Raw genomic sequence first — 27,522 nt, 5'->3', positions numbered from 1 at the left:
TTCTCGCTATAGTTATGGCGGTACGACATTTTCGACACCATTTGATTGGAACGAGGTTCATAGTACGAACGGATCATCGTCCCCTCCAATTTAGATCGGTTGTTAAAGACCCTTGGGGTCGAAGAGCCAGGTGGATTGCGGAGCTGGAAGAGTACTCGTTTAGTGTAGAATATATAAATGGTGAAACAAATAAAGTGGCGGACGCTTTGAGTCGTTTGGAACCTCAGGATGAGTACTGGTGCAAAAACGACATAGAATATGGTGCAGTCGACAAGATAATTCCCGACTGCGCTGTGAGGTCGTTATCACAAAACTGTGTTGCCTGGGCTGAAGATGTATGGTCAGCAGATAAGTACAGGGAAGCACAAAGGAGAGACCCGTTTCTTAACAAAGTGTACGACCTATTGAAAAAGAATATTTCTGCCTCCGCTGCAAGCTTGTCTTTGGACATGAAGCAGTTGTTTAAAGAAGAATTACACATTTCTTCAACTGATATTCTGTATAGAACAAATCCTGGAGTTGGATCACAAATTGTGGTACCATCAAAGTTAATTCCAGAGGTTCTTAAACTGGCGCACGATGAACATTTGGCAGGTCATCAGGGTTCGAAGAAAACTTTGCTTCGGGTTTTGAGTCGTTTTTGGTGGCCAACCGTTCGTAATGTAGAAAACTACACGCAATCTTGCACTGTTTGTGATGAAAGAATGCCTGTCAACATTAAAGCTCGAGCTCCCCTGTTGGAAAGACCGTCATCAACAAAACCATTTGAGGTTATTGAAATGGACATCAAACGTCCTCTACCGAAAACCGACGGCGGATATCAATACATATTTGTTATACAAGATGCCTCCTCGCGGTATGCAGAAATGTGTGCCATACGGAGACAAACAGCCGATGAAGTTTGTGAGAAACTACAAGAATGGATTGGAAGGTATGGTATTCCAACACATTTTCATTCAGATAATGGTCCATGTTTGTAAGTCATGTCTTTAAAGAATTTTGCAAACAATACGGTATTCGACATTCGTTTTCAACACCTTATCACCCACAGGCTAATGGATCTGTTGAACGTCTTAACCGCTCTCTGGGTGAATCTTTGTCTAAGATGGTTGCGTCACATCAACGAGATTGGTATGACCATCTCTTTGCAGCACAATTTGCTCACAATACAGCATACCACGAAACCATGGGAGATACACCTTATAGAATCGTTTTCAAAGATTCCCCAAGAACTATGTTAGACGTAGCAGCGGATCTGGTATATTCTGAGTCAACAGATGAACATCAACTACCTACCGTGTATGCTGACCAAGAACAGGAGAAAGTTGCAGAAATGTACGCTAATGTCGAAAGTAGATCCAAGCAGATGAAGGAAGCTAGACAACAATATCAAAAAAAAAGTTCAAAATTTTCGTAAGTATAAGATCGGTGACCTGGTATGGATAACAGCAACGTCTCGACGGGTGAAGAAGTCTCGATCACTGTCTCCCAGGTGGACAGGTCCCTATACAATAATTCAACCTTTGTCGGATGTCGTCTATTTGCTGTAAAGATGTCGCGGAAAGAAAACTATTTCTGTTCATCACGATCGGATGAAACCATACAAGTCAAGGCCCGTACATCTCACATCGAATGAACGATCGGAAGTGATATGTCAACCGATTGGTAATCTCCAACACGATAAGACGGATCCTGGACGGGATAAAGGGTCCAAGGAATGGGAATGTTGTTCAGGAGACGTTGACCAACTGGAGAATGGCAGCGATGACGATATGGACCAACTGGAGAATGGCAGCGATGACGATATGGACCAACTGGAGAATGATAACGAAGACAGTATGGGTGAAGACCACAATGGTGATGATGCAGTTCGAATCCAAAGTCCCGTCCGCAATCGACGTCGCCCACAGCGATACGGAGATTACCTAATGCATTCCGACATTGATTCTAGTATGGACTCTGATTAAGTCTATTCGCTAATTAAGTTAATTAGAGAAGGGTATTTTAGACACTTTTTAGAGGGGGAGTGATGTAATGTAGTGTATGGTCACGTGATACTTCAGTGATGCCATTTAGTCTGCAGCGCTTTAATAATAGCTCATTCTTGATACCCCCCACTTGCGCGTGCCAAAGACATTACAGCACGAGTTCTAACTCTGACGCTGTGTTGAGGGGATACTAGGAATGAGTCACATATTACTGTCTGAAGGTTTCTCTAACGTTTCAGGTCTCCTATGAAGATAGCGTATCATTCTTGAAAATCACTATTGAAAATTAAAAGTGCCTCGTTGTTTTGGTAAGGTTAGAAGCTTGCTAGCTTGGGTTTAGTTTTTTCAAGGCAAAATTTTGGTTTTCGTTTTATTTTGGTAATGTAGCAAAAGGCTAACTACTTGACACAACGAGAAAACACAACTGCCCAAAGCCGGTAAAAAATGACACAAAAGTCACGAGGTTCGCAACACACTAGCTAATTAGTGAGGTGTACAAATTATACGGCTTCCGTCCGCTACACCACTCCCCCCAGAACCGAGATGTAACGCAGTGGGACCTTAACTTGACGACCTGAACGGGTGCTCTGCAGTTGAATGCCGTTAGAGGTTTTGTTCCGAGGTACATAATCAGGCGAAGATGGTGGATGCTTAGGCGGTCGTCCACGACGTCTGGGCTCAACTACTTTGACGGGATGTTCCAGGTCCATGTGAGCTGGCTTGAGTCGGTCTACTGTGATTATTTCGCTCTTGCCTCCAATGTCTACTTGGAAGGTTTTGGGGCCAGGATATATGACTTTGAAAGAGCCTTCATAGGGCAGTTAGAGAGGAGTGCGATGAGCGTCACGACGAATGAAAACAAACTTGGCCTGCAGCAGATTGTGGGGAACAGACGTAGGTGCGGTGTCGTGCTGAGATGTCGGAACTGGGATGAGTGAGCGTACTTGGTGGCGCAGTTGACGGAGATGTAAACTGGTGTCAGAGAGTGTGTCAGCAAAGCCAGGGATAAATTCTCCAGGCACTGTAAGAGTGTAGCCATACACCTTTCCGCTGAGGAACATCCCAAGTCTTCTTTAGGCGCTGTTCTAATTCCCAGAAGTACCCAAGGTAGCTCCCGCACCCAGTTGGGGCCAGTGAGGCGTGCTCGCAGGGCAGACTTCAAGTGGCGATGAAACCTTTCTACCAGGCCGTTCGACTGAGGGTGGTAGGCTGTTGTATGGTGAAGTTGTGTACCTAGCAACCGAGAAATAGATGTCCAAAGTTGTGAAGCGAACTGCGGCCCTCTGTCAGATGATATGTTAAGTGGTACGCCTAAACGAGCAATCCAGTGGAAGACTAGAGCTTGAGCGCAATCGGCGGAGTTGTTATTATTCAGAGGAATAGCTTCAGGCCAACGAGAGAAACGATCAATACAAGTAAATAGGTGAGTAAAACCATTGGAAGGTGGAAGTGGTCCTACGAGGTCCACATGGATGTGGTCGAACCGACGATGTGGGACACTGAACTTCTCCAGAGGGGCCCTGACGTGTGCTTGGACCTTGGAAGACTGGCAAGCAATGCACTGCTTGGCCCAGGTTCCTATCTGCTTTTGCAAGCCATTCCATACAAATTTGTTGGCTACAAGTTTTCTTGTAGTGCGCACAGAAGGGTGTGATAGACCATGGATCAGGTCAAAAACTTGGCGTCTCCAACTGGCAGGTACGATCGGTCTAGGCCGGCCCGTTGACATATCACACAGCAGTGTAACACCCTGAGCTCCAAAAGGAATATCCTCTACTTGTAGACTCGACGACGTTGCTGTGTGATAGGCCTGTACTTCAGTATCTTGTTGTTGGGCTGTTGCCATGGCACTGTACTCAATTCCCAGTTGTACGTCCGCGATGGTGGCTCTCGACAACGTGTCTGCTACAGGATTGTCGTTCCCTTGTACATGTCGGATGTCAGTCGTGAATTCAGAAATGTATGAAAGTTGACGTTGCTGGCCGTTTGACCAAGGGTCTGACACTTTTGACATAAAGAAAGTGAGGGGTTTGTGATCGGTGAAGGCAATAAATTGTCGACCCTCTAGGAAGTAGCGAAAATGCCGTATTCCCAAGTATAGAGCGAGCAGTTCACGATCAAAAGCGCTGTACTTCTTTTCAGGTGGTCTTAGTTTCTTGCTGAAGAAAGCTAGGGGTATCCAGACACCGTCCACAAACTGTTGAAGGACAGCCCCTACTGCCAGGTCTGAAGCGTCAGTGGTGAGTGAAATCTGTGCATCCTGATGCGGGTGTGAAAGTAGAGTTGCGTCTGCCAAAGCTTTCTTAGTGTCGTGGAAAGTTTTCACTATGGTCTCATCCCAGGTCAGCGTCTTCGGTTTTCCTGATAATGCGTCAAACAGTGGTAACATTGTATGAGCTGCGGCTGAAATGAACCTGCGGTAGAAATTGACCATACCCACAAATTCTTGCAGGCCCCTGACTGTGGTTGGTTGGCCGAGTTGGGTGATGGCGTCTACTTTTTCAGGAAGTGGCATGATACCAGCACGAGTAATGCGATGGCCTAAGAAGTCCAGACTGTTACGTCCAAATTGACATTTGGAAACGTTGATCACCAGGCCTTGTTCTTGGAGTCTCTGGAACAGCAAGCAAAGGTGTTGCTTGTGAGTCTCAAAGTCCTTACTGGCCACCAAGATGTCATCGATGTAGACAAAAACAACCTCTAAACCGTAACAGACAGTGTCCATCAGGCGTTGGAAAGCTTGAGCAGCGTTCTTCAGACCAAACAGCATTCTGAGAAATTCGAAAAGTCCAAACGGAGTGATGATAGCAGTTTTGGGAATGTCTTCAGTAGCCACAGGAATCTGGTGATAGCCTCGAACAAGGTCGACTTTAGAAAATACATTCATACCCTCGAGGTGAGAAGAGAAATCCTGCACGTGAGGCACTGGATATCTGTCTGAAACAGTAGCTTCATTGAGGCGCCTATAGTCTCCACAGGGGCGCCAACCTCCTGAAGATTTTGGCACCATGCGCAATGGTGATGCCCAAGGACTGGACGATCTGCATATGATGCCCATGGATTCCATACTGCAGAATTCCGCCTTAGCAGCTGCTAGTTTATCTGGAGGCAGGCGACGGGCACGAACATGAACTGGTGGACCTTTGGTAGTGATGAAATGCTCCACACCATGCTTGGTAGGTTGTTGGACAAAGTTAGGTGTCGTGATGGCTGGAAAGTCCGCCAGCAATATGTCATACTTGTCGGTAGAAGTTGAAATTGCATCAAGGTGAGGCACAGGAGTTCTGGTCGAGGTCTGCATAAGTGGAGCAGAGTGGAAAGTTGCTGCATCCACAAGACGTTTTCCATTCATATCAACTAGTAGAGTTGGAGCGCAAGAAATCAGCTCCTAGCAGAGGACGAGTCACACCGGCGACTATAAAAGACCACTGATATCTGTTTAAAGCAAAATGAAAAGTGAGTTTGCGAGTTCCATACGTCCTGATTGAGCTACCGTTGGCTGCCAGTAGCGGTGGTCCTGGTTGCCTCGTACGCGTGTCCAATCCAGTAGCAGGAAGAACACTGACTTCTGCTCCAGTGTCGATGAGAAACTGCCTCTTGGAAACTGAGTCACGTAGGAAGAGGAGGCCACGATTATGGCCGGTCGCCTCGGCCACTAGCGACCGGCCTTGTCGTTTCCCGACCAGTTGCATGGTTGCTTGCATTGTCGAGCTGCCTCGCCGAAGATGCGATGGTAATAACACAAACGGTTAGAATCCGGGGTGTCGAAACCGGAAGTCCCGGACGTTGTCTGCTTCTGTCTTGTCCCGGACGTTGTCTGCTTTTGTCACGTGCCAAGTGGTCTACGTAAATGGCTCCATATCGCGACTTGACCAGAGAGCGTCGGCCCGTCTTGCTAGTGCGCGGTGGTCTTCAATCTTTCCATCCACCAGCTGGATGCGAATGTCCTCGGGCAGACGCTCTAGAAAAAGTTGCTCAAAGAGTAGACACGGAGTGTGGTCGCCGAGGAGCGCTAGCATCTCGTCCATCAGCGCAGAGGGTTTTGAGTCGCCTAGTAGGCGAAAGTGGAGCAAACGAGAAGCCCTCTCCGTGTTTGCTTATGCCGAATGTGTCAATTAGTCGGTCCTTCAGTGCTTTGTATTTGTCCTCATTTGGAGGGCGGCGAATGAGATCTAGAACCCTCGTTGCTGTCTCCTGGTCTAGGGCCGCAAGGACGTAGAAATACTTCGTCTCGTCGGCTGTCACCCTGCGGAGTTCAAACTGAGCTTTGGCTTGTACAAACCAAACCTCCGATTGGGAAGTCCAGAAAGTTGGCAGCTTGAGCGACACCGCATGTTCTTCGTGTGCCATGAAACAACGTTCCTGGCTTCAGGGTCACCAATGTAGTAAAAGGCTAACTACTTGACACAACAAGAAAAAACACAACTGCCCAAAGCCGGTAAAAATGACACAAAAGTCACGAGGTTCGCAACATGCTAGCTAATTAGTGAGGTGTACAAATTATACGGCTTCCGTCCGCTACAGTAAAGTTTTTTCTTTAATTTTATGAATTTTACCTTTAGTTGTATCTTCTTGTACTGTATGCATGTAGTTACTACTCCCATATATAAGTACAGGTGCACTAGGCCTAGATACTAGATCACTAGGTAGGTGTGGACACACCTGACCATCACTGCAATAGTATTATATATGTGCAAGAATTGCGAGCGAGCGCGCACGCGCGCGTGTGTGTGTGCGTGTGTTGTGTGTGTGTGTGTGTGTGTGTGTGTGTGTGTGTGTGTGTGTGTGTGTGTGTGTGCGTGTGTTTGCATGTGCACCTCTGATTAGCTCATCCGGCTATCAAAGCATTCTGACTCTAACATGGATGGATTCTTTATGACATAATATCAAGTTTATTTCTCTCAGATTCTGCAAAGAAAGCTTTGTTAGGTTGTAAAGTAAGAACGAATTTGTATTGCTGACACGCGTTACCTAACAGGAACAGGATTGTTAATTGGATGCACCAAAGATGCCACCTGAATTAGTTAGTTCAGTCAAAACAACAAGTACAATCTAAACAACAGAATGAAATAGAGCTGCGTTGAAATTATATAGCCTACTTTTCAAATGTAGAACTTGAACCTTGTATAATACACTTTGGTGATCAGTAAATGTAGCTTTTGATTTATAGTAGATAATCTATAGCATTCATAGCATTGTAAAGCAAAATGCCCATTGATGAATAGACTTAATTAGCAACAAACTTCAGTTACAGTGCTTACACATTAGTACTGGGGACTTTGCAAACAATCAACAATACTTAATGTCAAAAGTTTACTTGCTTGATTTAATAAAAAATGTTTCTCCCATGCTTCTCAAACTGCTCTCTCATTTCACGTATCCATACGCACAGGTCATCTACTATAGACCTGTCAAGAGCTAGGTATTCTTTTCCATTCCTATGGACAGTGTTTGGGCGTGGTTCCTTGCACTTGTATGTGCTCCAGAATTTGAACAAATCAATTGCTGGTAGTAGACATATGTCAAAGGTTGTGGTGCTTGAAGTAAATTCCCTCTGCTGTATGTGTTGGTCAATGCTCACCAAAACAAAATCACCAGTTGTTTTCAAAGGAGGCATGTTGTTAAAACTTCTGTAGTCCAACCACAAAGCTACCCAGGGATCAATGCTAAGCCAGCAGTCTCCAGGCGCTATACTATGTTCTCTGAGCTGCATTTACATAACAACAACAACAACAACAACAGTAAGTTTAAATCGTTATTTGACTAGTGCTAAGCTCCACTGCAATAAAAAAAGTCAGTCTTCAGTCATTTCTTGTTGCTTACATATGTTTATCTGCATTTGAGCAACAAGAAATGACAAATTGGTCTGCTCAGCCTCTAAGGTAAGCACATTTTTATGTGACAACATACTTGCATATTATCGTCATCTTCTGCTCTCCATTCTTCTGAACTTGCCGCTGTTTGACAAAGTCGCAGCAGCGAGGTATCAAACAGCTGAGACTGCAAACTTTCCATGTTCTCACTTGAGTTTTTGGTTTTGGTATCGGTTTCCAAGGGTGAGCTTTCAAAATACAAATTACTAAACTGTCAAGTTGTATCAAATTTTCGGCTATAGTGCCTTCACCTTTGCTGAGTTGTTACGCTTTGAGCTGAAAATGTTATTAGTCTGTGCACTAGCCAAGATCGAATTTCATCAATGTCACTCTGCAGTTCAGCAAATAATGCTACTAGGTATGTAACTAGTTAAACATATAGGTTGTCTACCTCACAGAAGTGTTGGTTATTAGTGACTGCTTCTTGTCTCATGTACTAAAAAGTTCACAGATTGGTAGAAGTCGTTGTGCAAGATTTACATAGAAAACAGTTGAAAATAACATTTACCATTAAACAGTAGACTCCACAGCTGCAACTGTCTAGCTGCCTTGGAGCATTCTGTAGAAAACAAGAAACGATTTTGTGATGTGCATGAGAAATAAGTACTGAGAGTTTTACTTTCACAGTAATGTCACGCCAGTTATCATCCACATATGTTTCTCCTGTCTGTCTTGCTGTATCTGACAACCACTGTCTAATAAGAGCATAGCATAATTAGAGTGTCATTCAAAAATAAGAGATGTGCTGTTGCTTCTTTGTACCTTGTCTTAGGAAAAACGTCTGAGCACATAATCATTTGTGGATCATAGTAACGAATTTCTTTCTTGTTAATGTCTATAATCTAAAATATTCTTGCCACTAGTTCAAAACAAGGTTTAGACAAACTAAACGACATACAGTACAACACCAATGCTGCTTTATAGGCCAATGTATGGGCATTATGAGAATATCATAATGAAGAAGTTCTTTCTATATAATTTACAATCAAGCACTTGTGACATACTGTGTTTGATTTTCTTGGTGTGATCTCACCAGCCATTTCCTTGTCCATGGTCTTAAAGCTTGAGGGCCCTCTTTGTCCAGCTTTTCAAAAAAGTAGGTATTTAATGCTTTAACTTTCTTTCCCTGTGCAAACAAGACTTATTTATGATTACAGAACTTGTATGCAAAAAGCCTTTGACTAGTTCAATACCACAAGCTGAGCATCAATTTCCCACAAACGTGACAACGCATTGATTAGCTGCCAATAGCAAGACAAACCACTTTGAAGACGTCTATACATTAGTAGGTGTCTTTATAAGATCTGACATTGTCATTGAGCCATCGTTTGGGATGTAGTCGTGATATGTCACCAACTGTTACTAAACCGAGGAAGTTGGAACATCTGAGAGGTGTGCTACTAGTCTCTTCATGAAATGCTGTAGCCATCTGTGAATTACAAGACACTAGTCATTATAATACATGTAGGCCATTGGTAAGGTGCTAATAGTTAATCGGTACTAAGTACCATTTCATCCACTTCTTTCTGCTCTTTCAATGACAGAACATAAAACGGATGAAGTCTTTGTTCCTTTGGTAAACTACCTGTCATAATCCGTACCATTCTATTCTTATCCATGACGTGATAAATGAACTTACTTGGAACCGCTTCAGTGGCCTGTGCTTCAACAGCTTCCAAGTCTTGCAAACAACAGTGTACTACTTTGTCTAGTTACAAAATTCATAGACCTAAAGTGATGTGAGTTTAATTGGCAGATCGCGTGTCATCATACTTGTAACTTCTAGTTCGTTGCTGGATTCAGTTTCTGTGACAGGATCATCTATTGATTAGAGGACAATCAGTTTTGGTAGAAATAGTAGACTCAAACATACCATTAATTGCAATGTCCAGGCTTTCATAGTGGTTTTCAGCGTAGTGTCCAAGAAGTAAGGGAATGGCATGTCTAGCTGTGTGTCCATTTGGCTCAACTATAATATCGAAGCAGTCTCCGGTGCCAACTGCGCTACTAATTCTTCTGATGTTATAGGAAAGAAATGTTGCTACAGCCAACACTGCTATGTGATCAGCCCATGTTCCATTTCTTCTCAGATTAATCAGATAGCTTGCCCAGTCTTTGTTGACAACAAAGTGTGACATATCAAGAGGTTTGCCTTCTGTATCCTGGATATGCAAGGTAATCAGATGATGAAAGTATAAATCTTATTATAGTATAGTATAATATAATTATAGTATAATCTTATTATATATATATTATATATATATATATATATATATATGTATAAGTTAATGCAATATATATATATATATATATATATATATATATATATATATATGCAAATATGTATATATATATATATATATATATATATATATATATAATTTCTTACAAGAAAGGGGTGAGCTTCAAGATAAGCAACTGTGTTTGCTCGCAATTCACTGTGACTGTACTTTTCTGTTGAATGAACTCGTTGAAGCTGGTCTTGAACTGCATGAAACATGCAATTGCCATCTGTAGGCATTCTGCCGCGAAACCGAAGTCCTGAAATCTGAACTCTTTTATGCAAGCGAGCTCTGTTGAGGTTGAGGTCATGTATTTCTAAGCATGATTGTTCCATAGCTCTCTAAGGTTCTGAAAATTTTTCTAGTTTCAGTTCTAAAGCATACACAAACACAGGGTTTAGAGTAATGGTATTTGTTGTTTTTACTTGATTGCTTTGCTTGCCTGCTTGAACAGATCTTTGTGTTCCAATGTCTTTATTAGTTCCATGAACTTTAGCTTTATCAGAACTTCCTGCATACAACATACATACATAGAAGTGCATGTCTGTGATGACTTTTCATCGGTAGACAGAAAGAGAAACAGAAGTAACAATATATGAGGAAGAAGTTTAGAGAAAACAAGAAACAACTGTAATGAGGTTTTGCTATATTTACAGCAACATTTATTGAAACATTATTATACAGCAAATCTGCAATTACATCGTTCAAACAGGTTTTAGCAACCTGTAGCCAATTAACATAGCTAAAAGTGACATTATAGTGTAAAATTTTCATCGACCAATTTCTTATGTACAACTCACGATGTCTGAAATGACATATAAACAGCAACATCTATTGAAACATTACTACCTTACAATTCGACTATTACCTTTTGAACACAATTTAGCAACCTGTAGCCAATTAACATAGCTACGAAATGACGCTATACTTTACGATTTTGATGGACAAAGTACATAGACACAGACCTGGATGACTCAGACTATTTTGTGAAGTCTGTTGGTTTCTTGCTGTATACGATGTTGCCAAAGGAGGATTACCTATGTACATACACAAGTTTTAATCAAAGAGTAAGTTTACAATATACAAATTGTGACTGTGATACCTAAATGAGTACCAATTGTGGTGGAAGAGCCTATACAAAAGAGGTGCATTTAGTGATGACCCAATAAACTGTTGCAGTACCAGTACCTGCAGCTACAGCTCGTCCAAAATTGTCAACAGCTGTTGAGCAGTGTAATGCTTGACGCAAGTGTTCAGTAGCAGCCGTATTGAGACGAGTATTCCTTTGATCAACATTAGATCTAAATAAAATATGTGCCTCACTGCGTTCATGCTGTTCATGAAATATCTGTCTCTCCCCATTGCATTATGCAGTTGCTCTTCAGATTCAGTATTGATAATGCCATTTAACTCAGGTACATGCTCTGTTCTACGCAACACTTCAATCTCTTGCTTGGTGTTACCCTCATGTAGTTTGTCAAACAAACAGTATCGAGCAGATACCCCAGTGATTGGATGAACAGTCGTGCTATAGTCATGTTCTTGAGTAGCTTGGATTTGTTCTTTGTTTAGGCTGCGGTTCTCATGCAGCCATGGCATGGGTACTGACAAATTAAGAATGATCATATATTATAAGCAGCTTGAACGTTAGTGACTGTTGCTGCAGCCACTCTGCCTTCATGTGGTTGAAACATTCCTGGGCAACGAGAATTTGCATGAGCAGCAACCATGTGGGCCATATCAATCAGGGTGATGGTTGGAGGGTATTTCAGAGACAGCAGAATGTCAATATAATCTCTAGGACTTTCAGCTCTTAGTAGAAATTTTAAAGCATAAACGACTTGATGGGGACAAGTTGCTGACAGCCACCCACCTGAAAGTAAAGTTGAAAGAACTATAAACCATGCAGTTTAGACAAGAGTATAATAAATACCAACCTGAAGCTCCCCAGATCTTTGAAAAAACCTTGTCATAGACTTTTCTGGTGTTCATTTTGTTTCTTAATCGGAGCACACAATCGATCTTTGTTCCACTATCTTCTACACCTGCCTGTCTACATATTTTCTTCACTGTTTCCCTCTATAAGGTGATCAAACTATCATTTATTTTTTCTAGAAATGTTACTTTATCTTACAGTGCTATTGCTGAGAAGATCAATAAGTCTGTCTTCTGAGACCATTGCCAAATCATCATTATCATGATGAGTGGTCTTGGCAGATGGACATTTCTTGGCAGATGGACATTTCCTGTACTCTGTGTTAATGACAGTGCTACCACTTCGAGTATGTGGTCCAATCCATGGAGCCCAAAATGCATACTCTGGATTAACAGCATATGGATTGTTGTTGCCTGCATGTATAAACACTAAAAACATCCTGCAACCATTGCTCCCATTAGATTACCTTCACAAAAACCCTTTCCCAGCATCTCATACTCAACGTTATTCCAGAAACTTGCACAGTCAACAATATCGTTCTCCAAGCTGGATTCAGGAACTTTCAAATCAGACACTACAAGCATCAATCAATCTGTTAGTCTGTTAATCTGTTAGTCTGTTCTACTTGCTATACAAAAGATTAAACAACTTGCCTGCAAGAGAGAATGCTGCCTTTCTGTTCACATCAAAAGTCAGGATAGGGGGGGGGGGGGGTAGAATCCACAATGAATGCAGTAAAATTCATATTTGTGTTCCGATAAAGCTTCAAAATGACAGTAGGCATTTAAGACAGTGTTGTGCGATAGTGATTTTCCGGTCATTGATTCTATCACTGTTACAACTCTTCCATGCAATGGCAGTATGTGCCTACAGAAAATCAACTGATAACTTACAAAGTAGTATTGTGATTATACTAATATTTACTTGCAAGCTGTGACGAAGGAATAAGCATAAATGCAGTGTAAGCATGGTGGAATCGTTGAAATTGTGTACACCGTCGCAGTATTCTTGGTACCTGTAGAAGAGATTACACTTGGGACACTTCTTGCAGTATATCTTCACATCTGAGGTTGAGATATGATCATTATGTTTAAGTTATGTACACAGTGATGACTAGTTTCTCTTACTTTCAACAATTTGATCAAGTCCTATCACTTTACCCTTTGTTGTGATTGTGAGAGGGCCTTCCAGTTGAACCCCAGAACAGAACTGCTCTGTGGATGCAGCCTTTTTGTTGGGAAGCAGAACAGCGACATGTCCACTTCATAGTTTTAGTGTCCAAACAGACAACAGTTCGACTCAGCCTACCCCAGTAGTGTACTCCATTGGCAAACACTGAAAAAAAGAAATACCTGCTACCAGCTGGAGTTAGTTGGCTGTTCACTGAGCTAACTGCAACTGGACAGTTGGCACTGACAGCTTTGCTTCGATGTGCTATGCAGGCAGTACGTCTGCTTTCTGAAAACAGATGCCGTTTCACAAGACAATCAAGACTATCATCTCTTAGTCTAACATTGGGGAGATAGCTCTCAGCATAGCAAACTGATTGAACATGATCACATTCAAATGAAGGCCTGAAGCTTCGAGCTGCTGTTTTCTTGACATCAAGACACTTACTAAGCTCACAAATAGATGCCGAGTTTCCGGGCAGTGTAATTTTCTGCACATGTACTGGATGGGCAACACCTCTCAAGGTTTGACTGACAAGGTACAAGCCTCTATTGGCATCAACGCAAACTGCACGATGATGCCTGTCTTGATTGATGTGCTTGCTGGCTTTAGAGTGAACAGTCCTTTTGTGGCGTGCTAAGTTCTTTGACAGTATAGTTCAAGAAAGCACACATCACACTTGACTCTTGACTCAGGAGTAGTACTTACTTTGACTTTACTGTTGCTGGTGTACAGCAACTGTTGACATGTTTGATTTAACAATTGAGGCTGTTCATTACTGCCTGTGTCATTCGAGTAATTTGCAGCAGGTTCTTGTACTAACATAGATGGCAGAGACATTGGATATGAAGAAGACATCTCTATGGATGATTCCAATACTTTGCTATCGGCCTGCTCAGGAGTATTGACAGACGCAACAAGTGGAGACATAGCAGATGAAAACGTTAGATTAGAGATATCAATTTTTGAGAGGTATTCAGATGAGGCAGTAGTAGCCATGGCAGCTGTGACACTTGGAACTTTTTCTGTAAAAAAATTGTGACAGATAAACACTATGATACTTTTCTAAAATAGTAGATGATTATGTCTAGATTTGAGTTTGGATAATTGATTTAGGGGAGTAGCACTTTATAAAAGACATTTTTTGCACTTGGAAATGCCATTTCTTCTAAATCCAAGGAGCAAATAATAGGTTTGAGAAGATCGAGCTTGCAGTTTGAGTGCATTGTACTTCCCATTCAATCCAGCTGAGGATTTGCTTTAGCAAGCCACTTGTACATGTGCATTATAACACATGGCAAGCATGGAGTCCCATTGTTGTTGTCATGAAATGTTAGTTTACCTTGAGGACTATATTTCACTTTTTGGTTCTCGTTTCTAGGTGTAAGAGCAAATTGGTTTCCTGTCACATCTTTTGCTTAGGAGAAAATAAAAATCTAACAAGGCCTTGAAGAAGTGAAAATTACAGAAGTTTGAATAGGAAATTTCTAGATGTACAATATTTAAGAAAATGTAGCTATTCAATGTTTGATGGCAATCTTATGTCCATACCCATCAGGAAGGTTATAGGGCCATTGGGTGTGACATCTGTTCAATCCCTTTTTCTAACTGTTTGAATCTGACCGTCTAAGTAGTTCCAAATTGTTTACCTGCTTGATGACAACGATGGATATGAGTTACAAAGTGGTCTTTTCGCCCGCAGACTATATCACACATGGGGCAGTGAAAGTGGCTACGATGAACAGCAGATGTTTCTTTTGTTGTGGCACAATGTTGATGGCAAGGTAAGACTGTTCCATCTGCAGATGAAATGAAGCATGGCAATATTAAGTAAATTTAAAATTAGTTAACAGCATATATCACAGAAAGGCATTCTTACCTCTTACTTGTACAGAATGTTTTTCATGAGCTTTGAGGTGCTTGTAAAACTTAGATTTTCTGGTTGGCTTGAAAACAGTTGGTGGACAAAGGGGACATGTAAGGGCTGATAGATCACCTTTTCCCAACTGCTTTGCAACAGTAACCGTTACCCAGTCTTCAAAGCTGGTTCTCAATATTGACGGATGTGTGGTTAGCTGACCAAATGAAGCTGAAATTCATACATGTTGCTCTGACAAACTGATTATCATTACTCTGCAGGTCATGATGACACGTTGCTTTCAAATGAATATATATATATATATATATATATATATATATATATATATATATATATATATATACTGTATAATATTGATGTACGCCATCAAACATACAGTATTCAGTACATGTAAAATAACTCTAAGACTACTGACTATTTCACACGTTGTCTTGATTTAGTTCCTAATACTATAACTATAATACGAGAACTGCAATTTGTAATTATAGCAGTATCTTACTCAATTAGGTATCTATTTCACAACATGGGCATCACAACATCAACTTCACGCAAGCATGCACGCATGCATGCAAACACTAATATTTTTCTGTTTTATTTTAGAGTTGATACAATTCAATGTTCAACCAATTGTCTATTAGTAAGAAGTACAAAAATACTAATGCTACTCAAATACATGTGGGAGAGGCTGGCTAGACGAGATTAGCTAAATGACGTCACGTATGTCACGCGTATCTAGTTGTAGAGCCCTAGATGATCTAAGACATATTGAACTTACCCATGTAAGTTGAAGAAAGCAAACTGTCGATTTCCAGAGGCTATCCTATTTGGCGCGAAGCGTAAGGTCACGTGCTCCGGTCACGTGTCAAAATAGTCTGTACAAGTGCCTTTTCACGGAAATTGATACCGGTGGTGTGACTTACTATACATCATACCCTAGATGTAGTCTACTAAAAGTTGTTCTAGCATTAACTTAAACCATAGTTCACATAAACACACACACGCGCGCACACTTCTATATATGTTTTCCTAAAATAACATGGCCAAACTTAAATAGGAGTGTCTGTGCAGGTGCATGCCTATGTATACGTGTAATATAATATAAATATAATATAATATGATATAATATAATATAATATAATGTAAATATAATATAATATAAATATAATATAAATATAATATAATATAATATAACTAGCTGAGTAGCCCTTTCTTCGCCTAGGCAAAGTTTAGAGCTGTGGTTTGTTATTAATTAAATTGATGTTCAGTAACTGATCGTTTGCCTGCCTGATTGACTGATTGCACGACTGACTAACTGATTGTTCAACTGACTGTACGACTGTGGACTGAGTGCACAACTGACTGCATGACTGTCTGTATAAACGTCTTCGTTAGGGTCACCTCATTGAATCAAAATGGTGTGCTGCGTAGTCCATTCTTTGATCAAGCATTACTCAGTGAGCCAGAATGTACACTACTACTACTACTTAGCAACATGGTATATTTGACAATAAACCAATTGTACATATAACAGCAAAAGTAGAGCGCCAACATATAGTTCTAGACAGTTTGTATATAATGATCTAGAGATAAAGGCGGCTCTCTGCACAGATGGAGAGCACATTATCAGAATTGATATAATAACGTTTGTGAGACCTGGAGCCACGCAAACACATGATGGAAGAGCAAATGCCACTCTACATTGAATCCAGCAAATGGTGGTGTTGTAAGACATATTGTTGTTCTCCGACAGAAGGGAAGCCAGCTTCATTATGCACGTTGCTGTCAACTTGCTTGCTCCACCCATAGAAGAGAAAACAAGAGGTGTGAACGATGTCTGTTCCAAAAGATGTCTTCTATTTTCGTATTTTCATTTTTCTCTTGCTCCTGCTTTCTGTAACATGAGGCAATACTCGTGCTAAGTACACTACTACTACACTACTGCTGCTACACACACACACACACACACACACACACACACACACACACACACACACACACACACACACACACACACACACACACACACACACACACACACACACACACACACACACACACACACACACACACACACACACACACACACACACACACACACACACACACACACACACACACACACACACACACACACACACACACACACACACACACACACACACACACACACACACACACACACACACACACACACACACACACACACACACACACACACACACACACATCTCCCTTATATTAGAGATATAACATAATATAATTTAAACTAATATAAAATAATGTAACATAATGTTAATTAATTAAACATAACAACATAACATAAGTTGATATAATATAATATAACGTAATCTAAATAAAATTAACTTATGTTACCATTTCATGATGATAATTTTCTTGTCTCATCATGACATTGCTACTCCCAAAGCAAGTGCAAAATCTTCTTGACCGTGTATATACTGAACCTGCAGATTATGAAGTTTAGTGTCAAGAGAACCGAAAGAGAAGAACGACAGAAGCGATCTACCGCTCAAGCCTGGTTCACAATATTGACGCCGACGCCGACGTCGACGTCGACAATAGAAATGAATCCTATTCCAGCGTCGACGTCGGCGTCAACATCAAAGGATGCCGCCGACGTCGAGGCGGTTTCTTTGAAGTTTGACGCTCAACTCAGCGTTGGCGTCATATTGTGAACCAGGCTTCAGACATACCAGCAGTCTCGTACCACGACCAAACTTGACCGAACGCACAGTTAATATCTACAGGTCGATATCGGCAACTAAAAAACGTATGGCATTTCCGGCCCCGTGTGGCAGCAAGGTCCCGGATACCTGGCGTTAGATACCATTCCATTTAACGGGCATCGATAATTTATTGCGGCCATTGTGCTAACGCGCGCTACAATTTGTATTCTATTTAATTTATTGCGGCCATTGTGCTAACGCGCGCTACAATTTGTATTCTATTGATATCAATGCGGCCGAGAACGGCGGACTGATATCAACCCGCCGCTACCGGCTTCCGTAGTTAGCTCCTGCGAATTTATACGTCCGTTAATTCTCGCCTTGGACTCTTGCGCCAACCTTAGTATATCATGATCAGTAGAAATAAGTAAAGTAGTCTAGATTAGTATACTAAGTATATATTTAAATATATATTATTAGTACTAGATATATTATTAGTATATAAAGTAATATATATATATATATATATATATATATATATATATATATATATATATATATATATATATATATACGGATACCTTTCTTCCCACCTCCTCCAAGCTCAAAGCGTTGTTCTTGTGGACAGGTTTTAGACAGTTATGGGGACCATCTACTGGGTTGCGGAGAGGGAAACTGGAGAAATAGACGACACAACGCTCTTGCTGACGTAATATTCGAAGCACTATTATCTGATAATGCCAATTGTCGTCGAGAGCAACGGCTTTGTGGTGACTCAAATGCAAGACCAGGAGATGTATACCATCCAGATTTTGAGAGAGGGCTACTGACTTACTTTGACATCACAGTAAGAAATTCTCTCCAACCAACATATATGGTAAAGGCAGCTTGTCCAGCAGGGGTTGCTGCAGAAGCTGGAGAAAGAGAGAAAGACAGCTCATATAAAGATATTGTTAGTGAGAATGGAGGTGTGTTTTATCCACTAGTTGTTGAAAGTCTGGGCTTGTGGTCGCCGTCTAGTCTCCAGATTTTAAAATCAATCTGCAGAAGAACAACATTCCACAGTCATCTCACAATGAGCCAGGCCACATCCTATTTCCACCAACGGCTTTCTATTAAACTCTGGTTGTATAATGCAAAGATAATTCTAGAGAGATTGTCTGTAGATTGCTCTGATGACGTTCTAGACTTTTTGTAGAGTGGGGTTTGGGTTGGTTTTGGGTTAGTTTTTAAAAATATATGCACTGCGTAAAATATAAATATATATATATATATATATATATATATATATATATATATATATATATATACAAGAATCATATATTATTTCTTCAAGTACAACTATACATAGATGTCTAGACCACTAAATAAAAGACAAGCCAGTTAAGTCATCACAATCTAAACATAAACGATCTAAAACTAAACGAGCGTTAACTTTCCACAGACACACAGATAACTGTTCGTGTAGCTGGCACACAGACTGGCTGGTAGTAATGTTGCGGTGGTAAGCAGCTCTCTTGGCAATAACTTTCAAAGTTTCCAAACTTTGAGGAGACCACAATCCAAGAGTTTCCACAGCCAGTGGAAAAATTGTGATCCAGCCTGCAAAACATCATCATCATGTTTGAGATCCTTCTCTCTTTCCCCTGCATCTGCTGCTTGTCCAGGGTGAGTGGCGGCAATAGCAATGAACCGGGGAAGTAACGAGTTACGGACTGTAATGTTAAAGAAAGCTGAACGGCCGTCCAAGAAGTCAGGATGAAATAGGTCACCTATACTATACTACATATATAGTATATAAAGTAATATATTAGTATACAGTAGAAATACGTACTGTATCAGAGAGGAGATCAAGTGCGAGAATTCGCGCGCTACTCTTTGATGTCACAAGCCTGCACACGTGACAAATGCATCGACATTTTTACGGGGTGTAACGTAGCCTCGTACCCAGGCCCTCTTGCGCAAGAGGGCCTGGGCACGAGGCTAGGTGTGAGCGACGTAATAAATTTTTTTGGGGTCCACTTTACACACACATCCGGTTATCTAGCCCGGTTAACTTGCACGTGCACGGTACCATTCTCACGTGCACGCTTGACGCTCGATCATGATCTAGTAGTTCGAAATGTCTTGTTATGCTGACAGATCGTGAGAATTGCGCTTTCTCTGCGAGCAGTTACTACACTGAGTAAGCAATTGCAACAGTGGCTGGTAAAAGGAGAGCCCCAATACGGGGAATGTTGGTTGTTACAAACGGTTTTCTTTGCAGAAATCGACTTTTTCGAGAAACAATTGACTCCAGAAAAGCTTTACGTGATGCAGTTATTATACAAGACGGCAGAGGTTTGTACATTTTGCTAATTAATTGATATTAGTTAATTAACTAATTATTAATTTATTAGAATAAAGTATTTAGTAACATTAAAGCACCACATAAATTATTATTAAACATTAACTGTAGACATCAATCAAAACTTCCACCACTAAATATTAGCTCCACTACATATTAACTGAATTCACAACAACAAATGTCCTGGATTGTTCATATTCCTTGATATAAAGAGAGGAACAGATTGTAGTTACAGTGTTCAGAATGAGTGTTCAGAACAAGTCATTCCTGTTTTATGTCCAGCAAACTGTGCACCCACTAGAGAAACAGGTATCTTCATTGCGTGTGTTTTAATTTTATTGTTAAAATGAATCATGGATTGCTTCTATGTATTTTAGGCTAATGAAAAACTGTGTTCTGTGGCAACAGACTGTCCAGATCAACAACTTCCTGTAATCCTGCCTGTTTGCCATACATTTCTTACGCAAACAAATTAATTGCGGTACAGCAGAGTACACACACACACACACACACACACACACACACACACACACACACACACACACACACACACACACACACACACACACACACACACACACACACACACACACACACACACACACACACACACACACACACACACACACACACACACACACACACACACACACACACACACACACACACACACACACACACACACACACACACACACACACACACACACACACACACACACACACACACACACACACACACACACACACACACACACACACACACACACACACACACACACACACACACACACACACACACACACACACACACACACACACACACACACACACACACACACACACACACACACACACACACACACACACACACACACACACACACACACACACACACACACACACACACACACACACACACACACACACACACACACACACACACACACACACACACACACACACACACACACACACACACACACACACACACACACACACACACACACACACACACACACACACACACACACACACACACACACACACACACACACACACACACACACACACACACACACACACACACACACACACACACACACACACACACACACACACACACACACACACACACACACACACACACACACACACACACACACACACACACACACACACACACACACACACACACACACACACACACACACACACACACACACACACACACACACACACACACACACACACACACACACACACACACACACACACACACACACACACACACACACACACACACACACACACACACACACACACACACACACACACACACACACACACACACACACACACACACACACACACACACACACACACACACACACACACACACACACACACACACACACACACACACACACACACACACACACACACACACACACACACACACACACACACACACACACACACACACACACACACACACACACACACACACACACACACACACACACACACACACACACACACACACACACACACACACACACACACACACACACACACACACACACACACACACACACACACACACACACACACACACACACACACACACACACACACACACACACACACACACACACACACACACACACACACACACACACACACACACACACACACACACACACACACACACCAACACACCATATCAGTGTTCTCGCCAGTACCGTCTGTACCGTCATTTTGACAGTTGGGACAAGGAAGGGACGTTTGGGGAGGGGAAAACAGCAATTATTGATGGTTGGGAACAAAACTTAACAGCCTACCACACGTACTGTGGGATGTCTTCCTTCAAGATCCATTGTGGACTTAAAGCCATTTACCTCTAATGGTCTTGATGGTCCCCACATTCCTAAACAATCTCATGACATCTAAAATATTGGGGCGTGGTCTCTTTGTTGTTTCAGCAGGTGTTGCAGACTGTTGTTGCAGCAGGTGTTCCACTAATTACTGTTTATCTTCAATCCCATGTTTAGTAGGTACCTTTGCAGATCTCTTTACAGCATAACTACTCAACTGGATGTATCAATTCGCTAAATCATTATGGTTATAAAACATAGTGATCTCTCACAAAGCACGCTTGCAGCTACAAATTCTCAGAGCTTTTTGTATGGATTTTACACATGATTACGCTAGACTACTAGAAACGCAGCGTATTAGATAGTTATGGTCAAAAGAAGGTTAGATGGTCAGAAGGCGTAGTAGTATCCCTGTACTATTCACGAAATACTATTCATTTCCTATACTAAGTTTGACGGCACAGTAGCCAATATATATGCACAACTTACTCTTGTAAAACTCAGCTCACAATCCCAGTTTTAAGTTAATTAATTAAGTCAACTTGTCATTGTAATAATCTAGTGTATTATATGTCTATCTGTGTTATGTTCAACAAGGTTATGTTCAATGAGGTTTATTTGACAAGTCAGGAGTAGCTATTATGTTGAATAGTCTACCAATCATGCAGTAACTAATATACACGCGTAAGACTCTGTGTAGTGTACAACTAGGGAAAGGTAAAGCAAAGATATGATGTTATCACCAAATATGTCAACATTAAACATTTGATGACGTCACTACATTTGATGACGTCATATTGACGGTTGGCAAAATATCCTGGCTAGAACACTGCATATATATACACACACATATAAATCATAAATTACTATTTATTAAATCACATTTAAGGTTCAAAAAATACTACCATAAATACATAAATTGTGCTTTAATGTTACTAAATACTTTATTCTAATAAATTAATAATTAGCTAATGAACTAATATCAATTAATTAGCAAAATGTACAAACCTCTGCCGTCTCGTATGATAACTGCATCACGTAAAGCTTTTCTGGAGTCAACTGTTTCTCGAGAAAGTCGATTTCTGCAAAGAAAACCGTTTGTAGCAACTAAAATTCGCCGTATCGGGGCTCTCCTTTCACTAGCCACTGTTGTTTACTCAGTGTCGTAACTGCTCGCAGAGAAAGCGCAATTCCCACGATCTGTCAGCATAACAACACATTTCGAACTACTAGCCATGCGTGCACGTGAGTATGGTCTACCGTGCACGTGCAAGTTAACTTATCCGGGATGTGTGTGTGAAGTGGCCTCTCAAAAAATTGGCGTGACGTACGTGCCTCGAAGTTCCAGACCGTTTACCAAATTTCTTCCAAAAGAAAAGTCATTTCTTTTGGGAGATGGTTGGAAACTTCGAGGCTAGGTGTGACGCTATTTTCCTGAATTAATTAACGCTCGCCACATGACTACCTAGAGGTGCCCGCTCACGAATTCACGCGCACGCGCAGATATACCCACGGAAACTTTCGAACGACAGTGTCTTTCTCTCCCCAAGGGGATGTTATCACGATAGTGCGATAATGGTCTGGTTTCCACCCATTTCTGGGTCACGTGCAACAAGAAATTAAAACGATTGATAAAGCGCTTTGTAGTTCAACAGCAAGCTATTTCAAGATGTAAATGTGTAGCTAGAGAACCTAACACACTTGTCGTTAGCTTTCTCGAAATGTCCCCAGCGGTCGTCATTCCCCGGATAGTCAATCCTTGTTTCAGACCGCCCACTGACGCCACTAAATGCTTCATTAATGCGCAGTGTGTGCCGGGCAATTTCCACATGCCTGGTAGATTTGCATTGATCCGCGGCTTTTGAACGGGAGGTTTGTCTTTGGTCAGACGATCCGGGCGTCGTTTGCGCTATGAGTTTGGCTTCAAGAGCTTCCGAATCCGATGCAAAATGGGGCTAGACAAGAAACAGCTGAGACGCAGTTTATGTGTTGAAGTGTAATGCCTGCTTGTCTTTGTACAACGTACGAGATCATTGGCTGCTTGGTTTACATCTTGCGTAAATTATCGGCTCCCGGGAGCAGTCTAGTGGAACAACTAGCTAAATTGCCCGGCTTCGCCTGGGTGCATTCAATTAGTGTGTCTAAAATTTTAGTTACAATTTAATTAAATGTTCTAAGTAATTAGCAGCGAGTATTCCATGTACACTTCGATTCCGTATGCCGCTCGTTAGCTTTGGCTAGTGACAGCTGACTTTAGTCTAGAAAACTAGCAAGAAACAAATGAAGCGCTCCTCAAATGCACTTTGAACTCTAAAAGAAATCCATTGTGGCGTCAATTCACAGAACTAGCAGCCCCTGACAGAATTCTCGTAAAGTTAATTAATTTAACGTTGTATGCAAATTTCTGTTGTTGTATGAGTTCACATGCATTTTTACTCTGTTCTAAAAAATTAGCAGCCAGACATAATTCTTATTCAGAGTTATATCCCGTTCAATTAATTCCCGTTGTGAGAAATTAGCAAGAATCGAGTATTGAGTATTAGTACAGTTCTTGTCGTCATTTTCTTGCCTGCATATCCTGGTTCTACTGCAGCACATTTTGCTGTGTCACCATTCAAAGAAAAGATAGACTGAGTCCGGAACGGACAGACTAAATGGCAGAAAGAGACAGAAGATGCATGTATACAAGAAAACAAGATTTTCACTAGGCTCCACTAATCTACAAAACGTATCGTTTTAAAGTGTACAACAACGCAAACAAACAACCATCAATACCCATCTGAGAGACCAAGTGCAACTAGGTGACTTTACATCAGATACATTTAATTAATCGTTTCTCGAACTACATAAATTTACTTATTTTCTCTTCTGTTCTGAAAGTCATCACCGGTCTTTGGTCGTGCGCAACCAATTCTAGAGACGCAGATCGCCTTCCTAGCGCAGACAGTACGCATACGTCGCTAGGTATCAATCGATGCCATGCAGGATCGATGCATAAATCTGCAGCTAGCCGCAGCATTCTACGCACTAAAACATTCTAGGCACATCTCTACACGTGTGCTGCGTGATCAAATCATGATTGTTTACCTTGTAACCCACAAGAGATTCTCACTGCGCCTACTTTCGACACGCCCGCTACCAGAGGAGCCAAGATTTGCCTCAAAACGAACGTCAGACACGCAAAATTGCGATCGACAATGTCTTGATGACTTCGGTATTGCCAGGGCCGGATCCAGAGGGGGATTCAGGGTGTTGAAACCCCCTCTTTTCCAATAGGCGTGGTTCAATAATTTCATGTAATTTCATTAGAAAAGAGAAAATTAGTAATGCTATAGTATAAATAACTGCTAACGGTGAACCCCCTCTTTCAAAAATTCCTGGATCCGGCGCTGGAATTATTCATATGAAGCCAAATACAAACGAAGAAGCAGGTCGCACTCGATTTCGGCTCATCCAGACGTCTGTGAGACGCGTGAAAATTATCATGGCCATCGTCACGTCGTTCGCGTCCGTCTCATACAGCTGTAAGAGTTGGAGAGTGCCGATTCGAGGCGCAATAAATGCGAAACCAAATAGTCCCCGCGACCAAATAGTCCCTGCAAGTGGCCGAAACCAAATACTCTAATTTCATAAATGTTCGCGATCTAAATTTTGCCGCTATTACGGCGTACATTAATTTTCGGTGTAAAGCTGATTTACAATATGCAAACGCTTGAGCGTCGCGTCGCGTGCGTTGCGTCACGTCGGGTAGTACAGATTATATTTTTTTATACAAGATAATATAAATAAATATAAACAAGACGCAGTTTATGTTTGATAAATAAAACTGAAAAAGATCGACTGTAGGTTTGTACGAGCGACGACCTAATCAACATCAGAGACAGGGAACGCCGACAAATAAGCTATGGTGACACAAGAACGGAAGCATGGTCATTTTATACTAGCTAGAGCACTAAAATATGACAAGATGGCCTAGGTCACGTGCCTAGAGAAATTATGCCTAGCAACTTGCGCTGTAAGTAAAATCATATCTATGGTAAAATGAACTTTGCCACAAAAACTTGCTAATGGTGTACCAACACTGGTTCTACATACCTTGAATTTGAATGGTACACTTTGGTACACGTGTAGCAGTTCTTTACCTCATCACTCTCTCATGCCCTTTCCTTATTCCATACACTACATAAGATGTATACAGAAACAGTTAACCAGTATACAAGTGTTGTCAGTCTAGTCTATGGATATGGCGCATCACATACTTTCCGTAGGAGAGCTTCAGCAGGTTATGTGGCCCCAGGTTCCATCGAGAGGATGTCAGTACAAATGTCTAGACCACAAAAACAGGATTCTCCAGTTGCACAAGATAGATGTTGGGGCAGAGAATGTTTCTGTGCATTCTACCAATTTCTGTGTCTGCTGCCATCTAGTAACGCGTTGATTTACAAAGAGGCAAGAAGCCTCTATTATTGTACCTCTCTGCAGAGAGTGGATGCCACACTCAGAAAACGGCAACACCTGCTCCAGTTGTCAGCAACAGAAGAAGGACGACCACCCAAATAGTGAAAAGAATCAGCTTGTTCCCACAGGTCAGTCACCAATCAAATTGACTGACTTAATCCAACAAATAGAAACAGTAGCACCAGAAGCCCTATGTTCAGAAGAATATATTCAAGCAATCCAACTGCCCCATTTCATCCAATTTGAGTCAGTTTTGTACCTGTTCGACTTGTTCAAGTGCCCTGTGTGTGAAAAAGTTGTCAATATCCCAGTTGAACTCCAATGCTACCATTTAATGTGCAAGCAGTGTGCCATTCAACATTTGCATCAGTCTCCCTTGCATGACTGTCCCTAGTGCCAGCAGCTATACAAGAAGCACATCAAGAGCCCACCATTACTAGCATCACTAGTACTACTGTACAGTAGAGATGGTCATGCCACAGGTCACACAGCATCGGCCAATAGTCAAAAAGCGAAACGCAGAAACTACAATTGACATCTCTGATAGCGGTAGAGATCTGTAGAGTGCGCTGTGAGTAAGAATATATTACAAACAAACAAACAGACCTGACTCCGCCATCTTTGGGTCTCGATTGTTCCATTACGGCGAGGCGTACATCGGTAGGATCTCCCACGAACTGAATTCTAGTAAGCACAAATAACTGGATTACAGCGAAAGTCCTCACAAAACTTGCAGAACCCGGCAAAACAGGAGGACGAGAAATGTGTCGTTTCACATACTACAAAGGCCTTCGAGATTTCCAGAGATCTTCTTCAGATAGCGACACTACCCGATTGTGTGGTCATGCCCTAAAAGACAGCCTAGGCTTTCTGCAGTATCTGTGAGCAAATGCCGATCCACGTCACTCGAGCAAAAACCGGTCTTCTTTAACTGAGCATGCGCAACAACTAAGTTACGCGGCCTTGATAGTTGAAACGGACGTAATGTGGAGTGCCTTGGCTATGGGTTTGGACTTCGTGCGGCGACTC

The 27,522-nt window shown here is 41.6% G+C and overlaps 1 protein-coding gene and 2 long non-coding RNA genes across 14 annotated transcripts; 2 read left to right on the top strand and 1 right to left on the bottom strand.

Annotated features, from left to right (window-relative positions):
* Positions 1 to 705: 705 nt before the first annotated feature.
* Positions 706 to 2,110, top strand: LOC134182572 (uncharacterized). Its single transcript, XM_062649993.1, has one exon. The coding sequence runs from the start codon at positions 1,593 to 1,595 to the stop codon at positions 1,965 to 1,967; it is 375 nt and encodes a 124-aa protein (XP_062505977.1). The 5' UTR covers positions 706 to 1,592; the 3' UTR covers positions 1,968 to 2,110.
* Positions 2,111 to 2,230: 120 nt separating this feature from the next.
* Positions 2,231 to 15,920, top strand: LOC134182725 (uncharacterized). The gene is made up of 3 exons (XR_009970406.1): positions 2,231 to 2,296; positions 9,890 to 10,036; positions 15,729 to 15,920. It is a non-coding gene; the product is annotated as an uncharacterized LOC134182725 (long non-coding RNA).
* A 696-nt stretch (positions 15,921 to 16,616) lies between these two features.
* On the bottom strand, positions 16,617 to 27,516 carry LOC134182003 (uncharacterized). Of its 12 annotated transcripts, none has more exons than XR_009970241.1 (8): positions 27,100 to 27,516; positions 26,954 to 27,050; positions 26,753 to 26,896; positions 26,437 to 26,683; positions 26,295 to 26,362; positions 26,131 to 26,214; positions 17,502 to 17,590; positions 16,617 to 17,019 (listed from the first exon to the last, which is right to left on the bottom strand). It is a non-coding gene; the product is annotated as an uncharacterized LOC134182003 (long non-coding RNA). The 12 variants fall into 12 exon arrangements; XR_009970245.1 differs by having other exon boundaries at positions 26,753 to 27,050; positions 27,100 to 27,177; positions 27,274 to 27,516; XR_009970246.1 differs by lacking the exon at positions 26,954 to 27,050 and having other exon boundaries at positions 27,100 to 27,177; positions 27,274 to 27,516.
* Between the last annotated feature and the right edge of the window lie 6 nt (positions 27,517 to 27,522).

Source organism: Corticium candelabrum, chromosome 7 (assembly GCF_963422355.1).
Source record: "Corticium candelabrum chromosome 7, ooCorCand1.1, whole genome shotgun sequence".
NCBI lineage: Eukaryota > Metazoa > Porifera > Homoscleromorpha > Homosclerophorida > Plakinidae > Corticium > Corticium candelabrum.
Note: the sequence above shows the minus strand (reverse complement) of the source record. Positions and strands in the feature narration are given on the sequence as shown.

What these genes read in the sequence shown, in the direction of transcription:
- LOC134182572 (XM_062649993.1), top strand. Translation starts at nt 1,593, where the DNA reads ATGAAACCATACAAGTCAAGGCCCGTACATCTCACATCGAATGAACGA.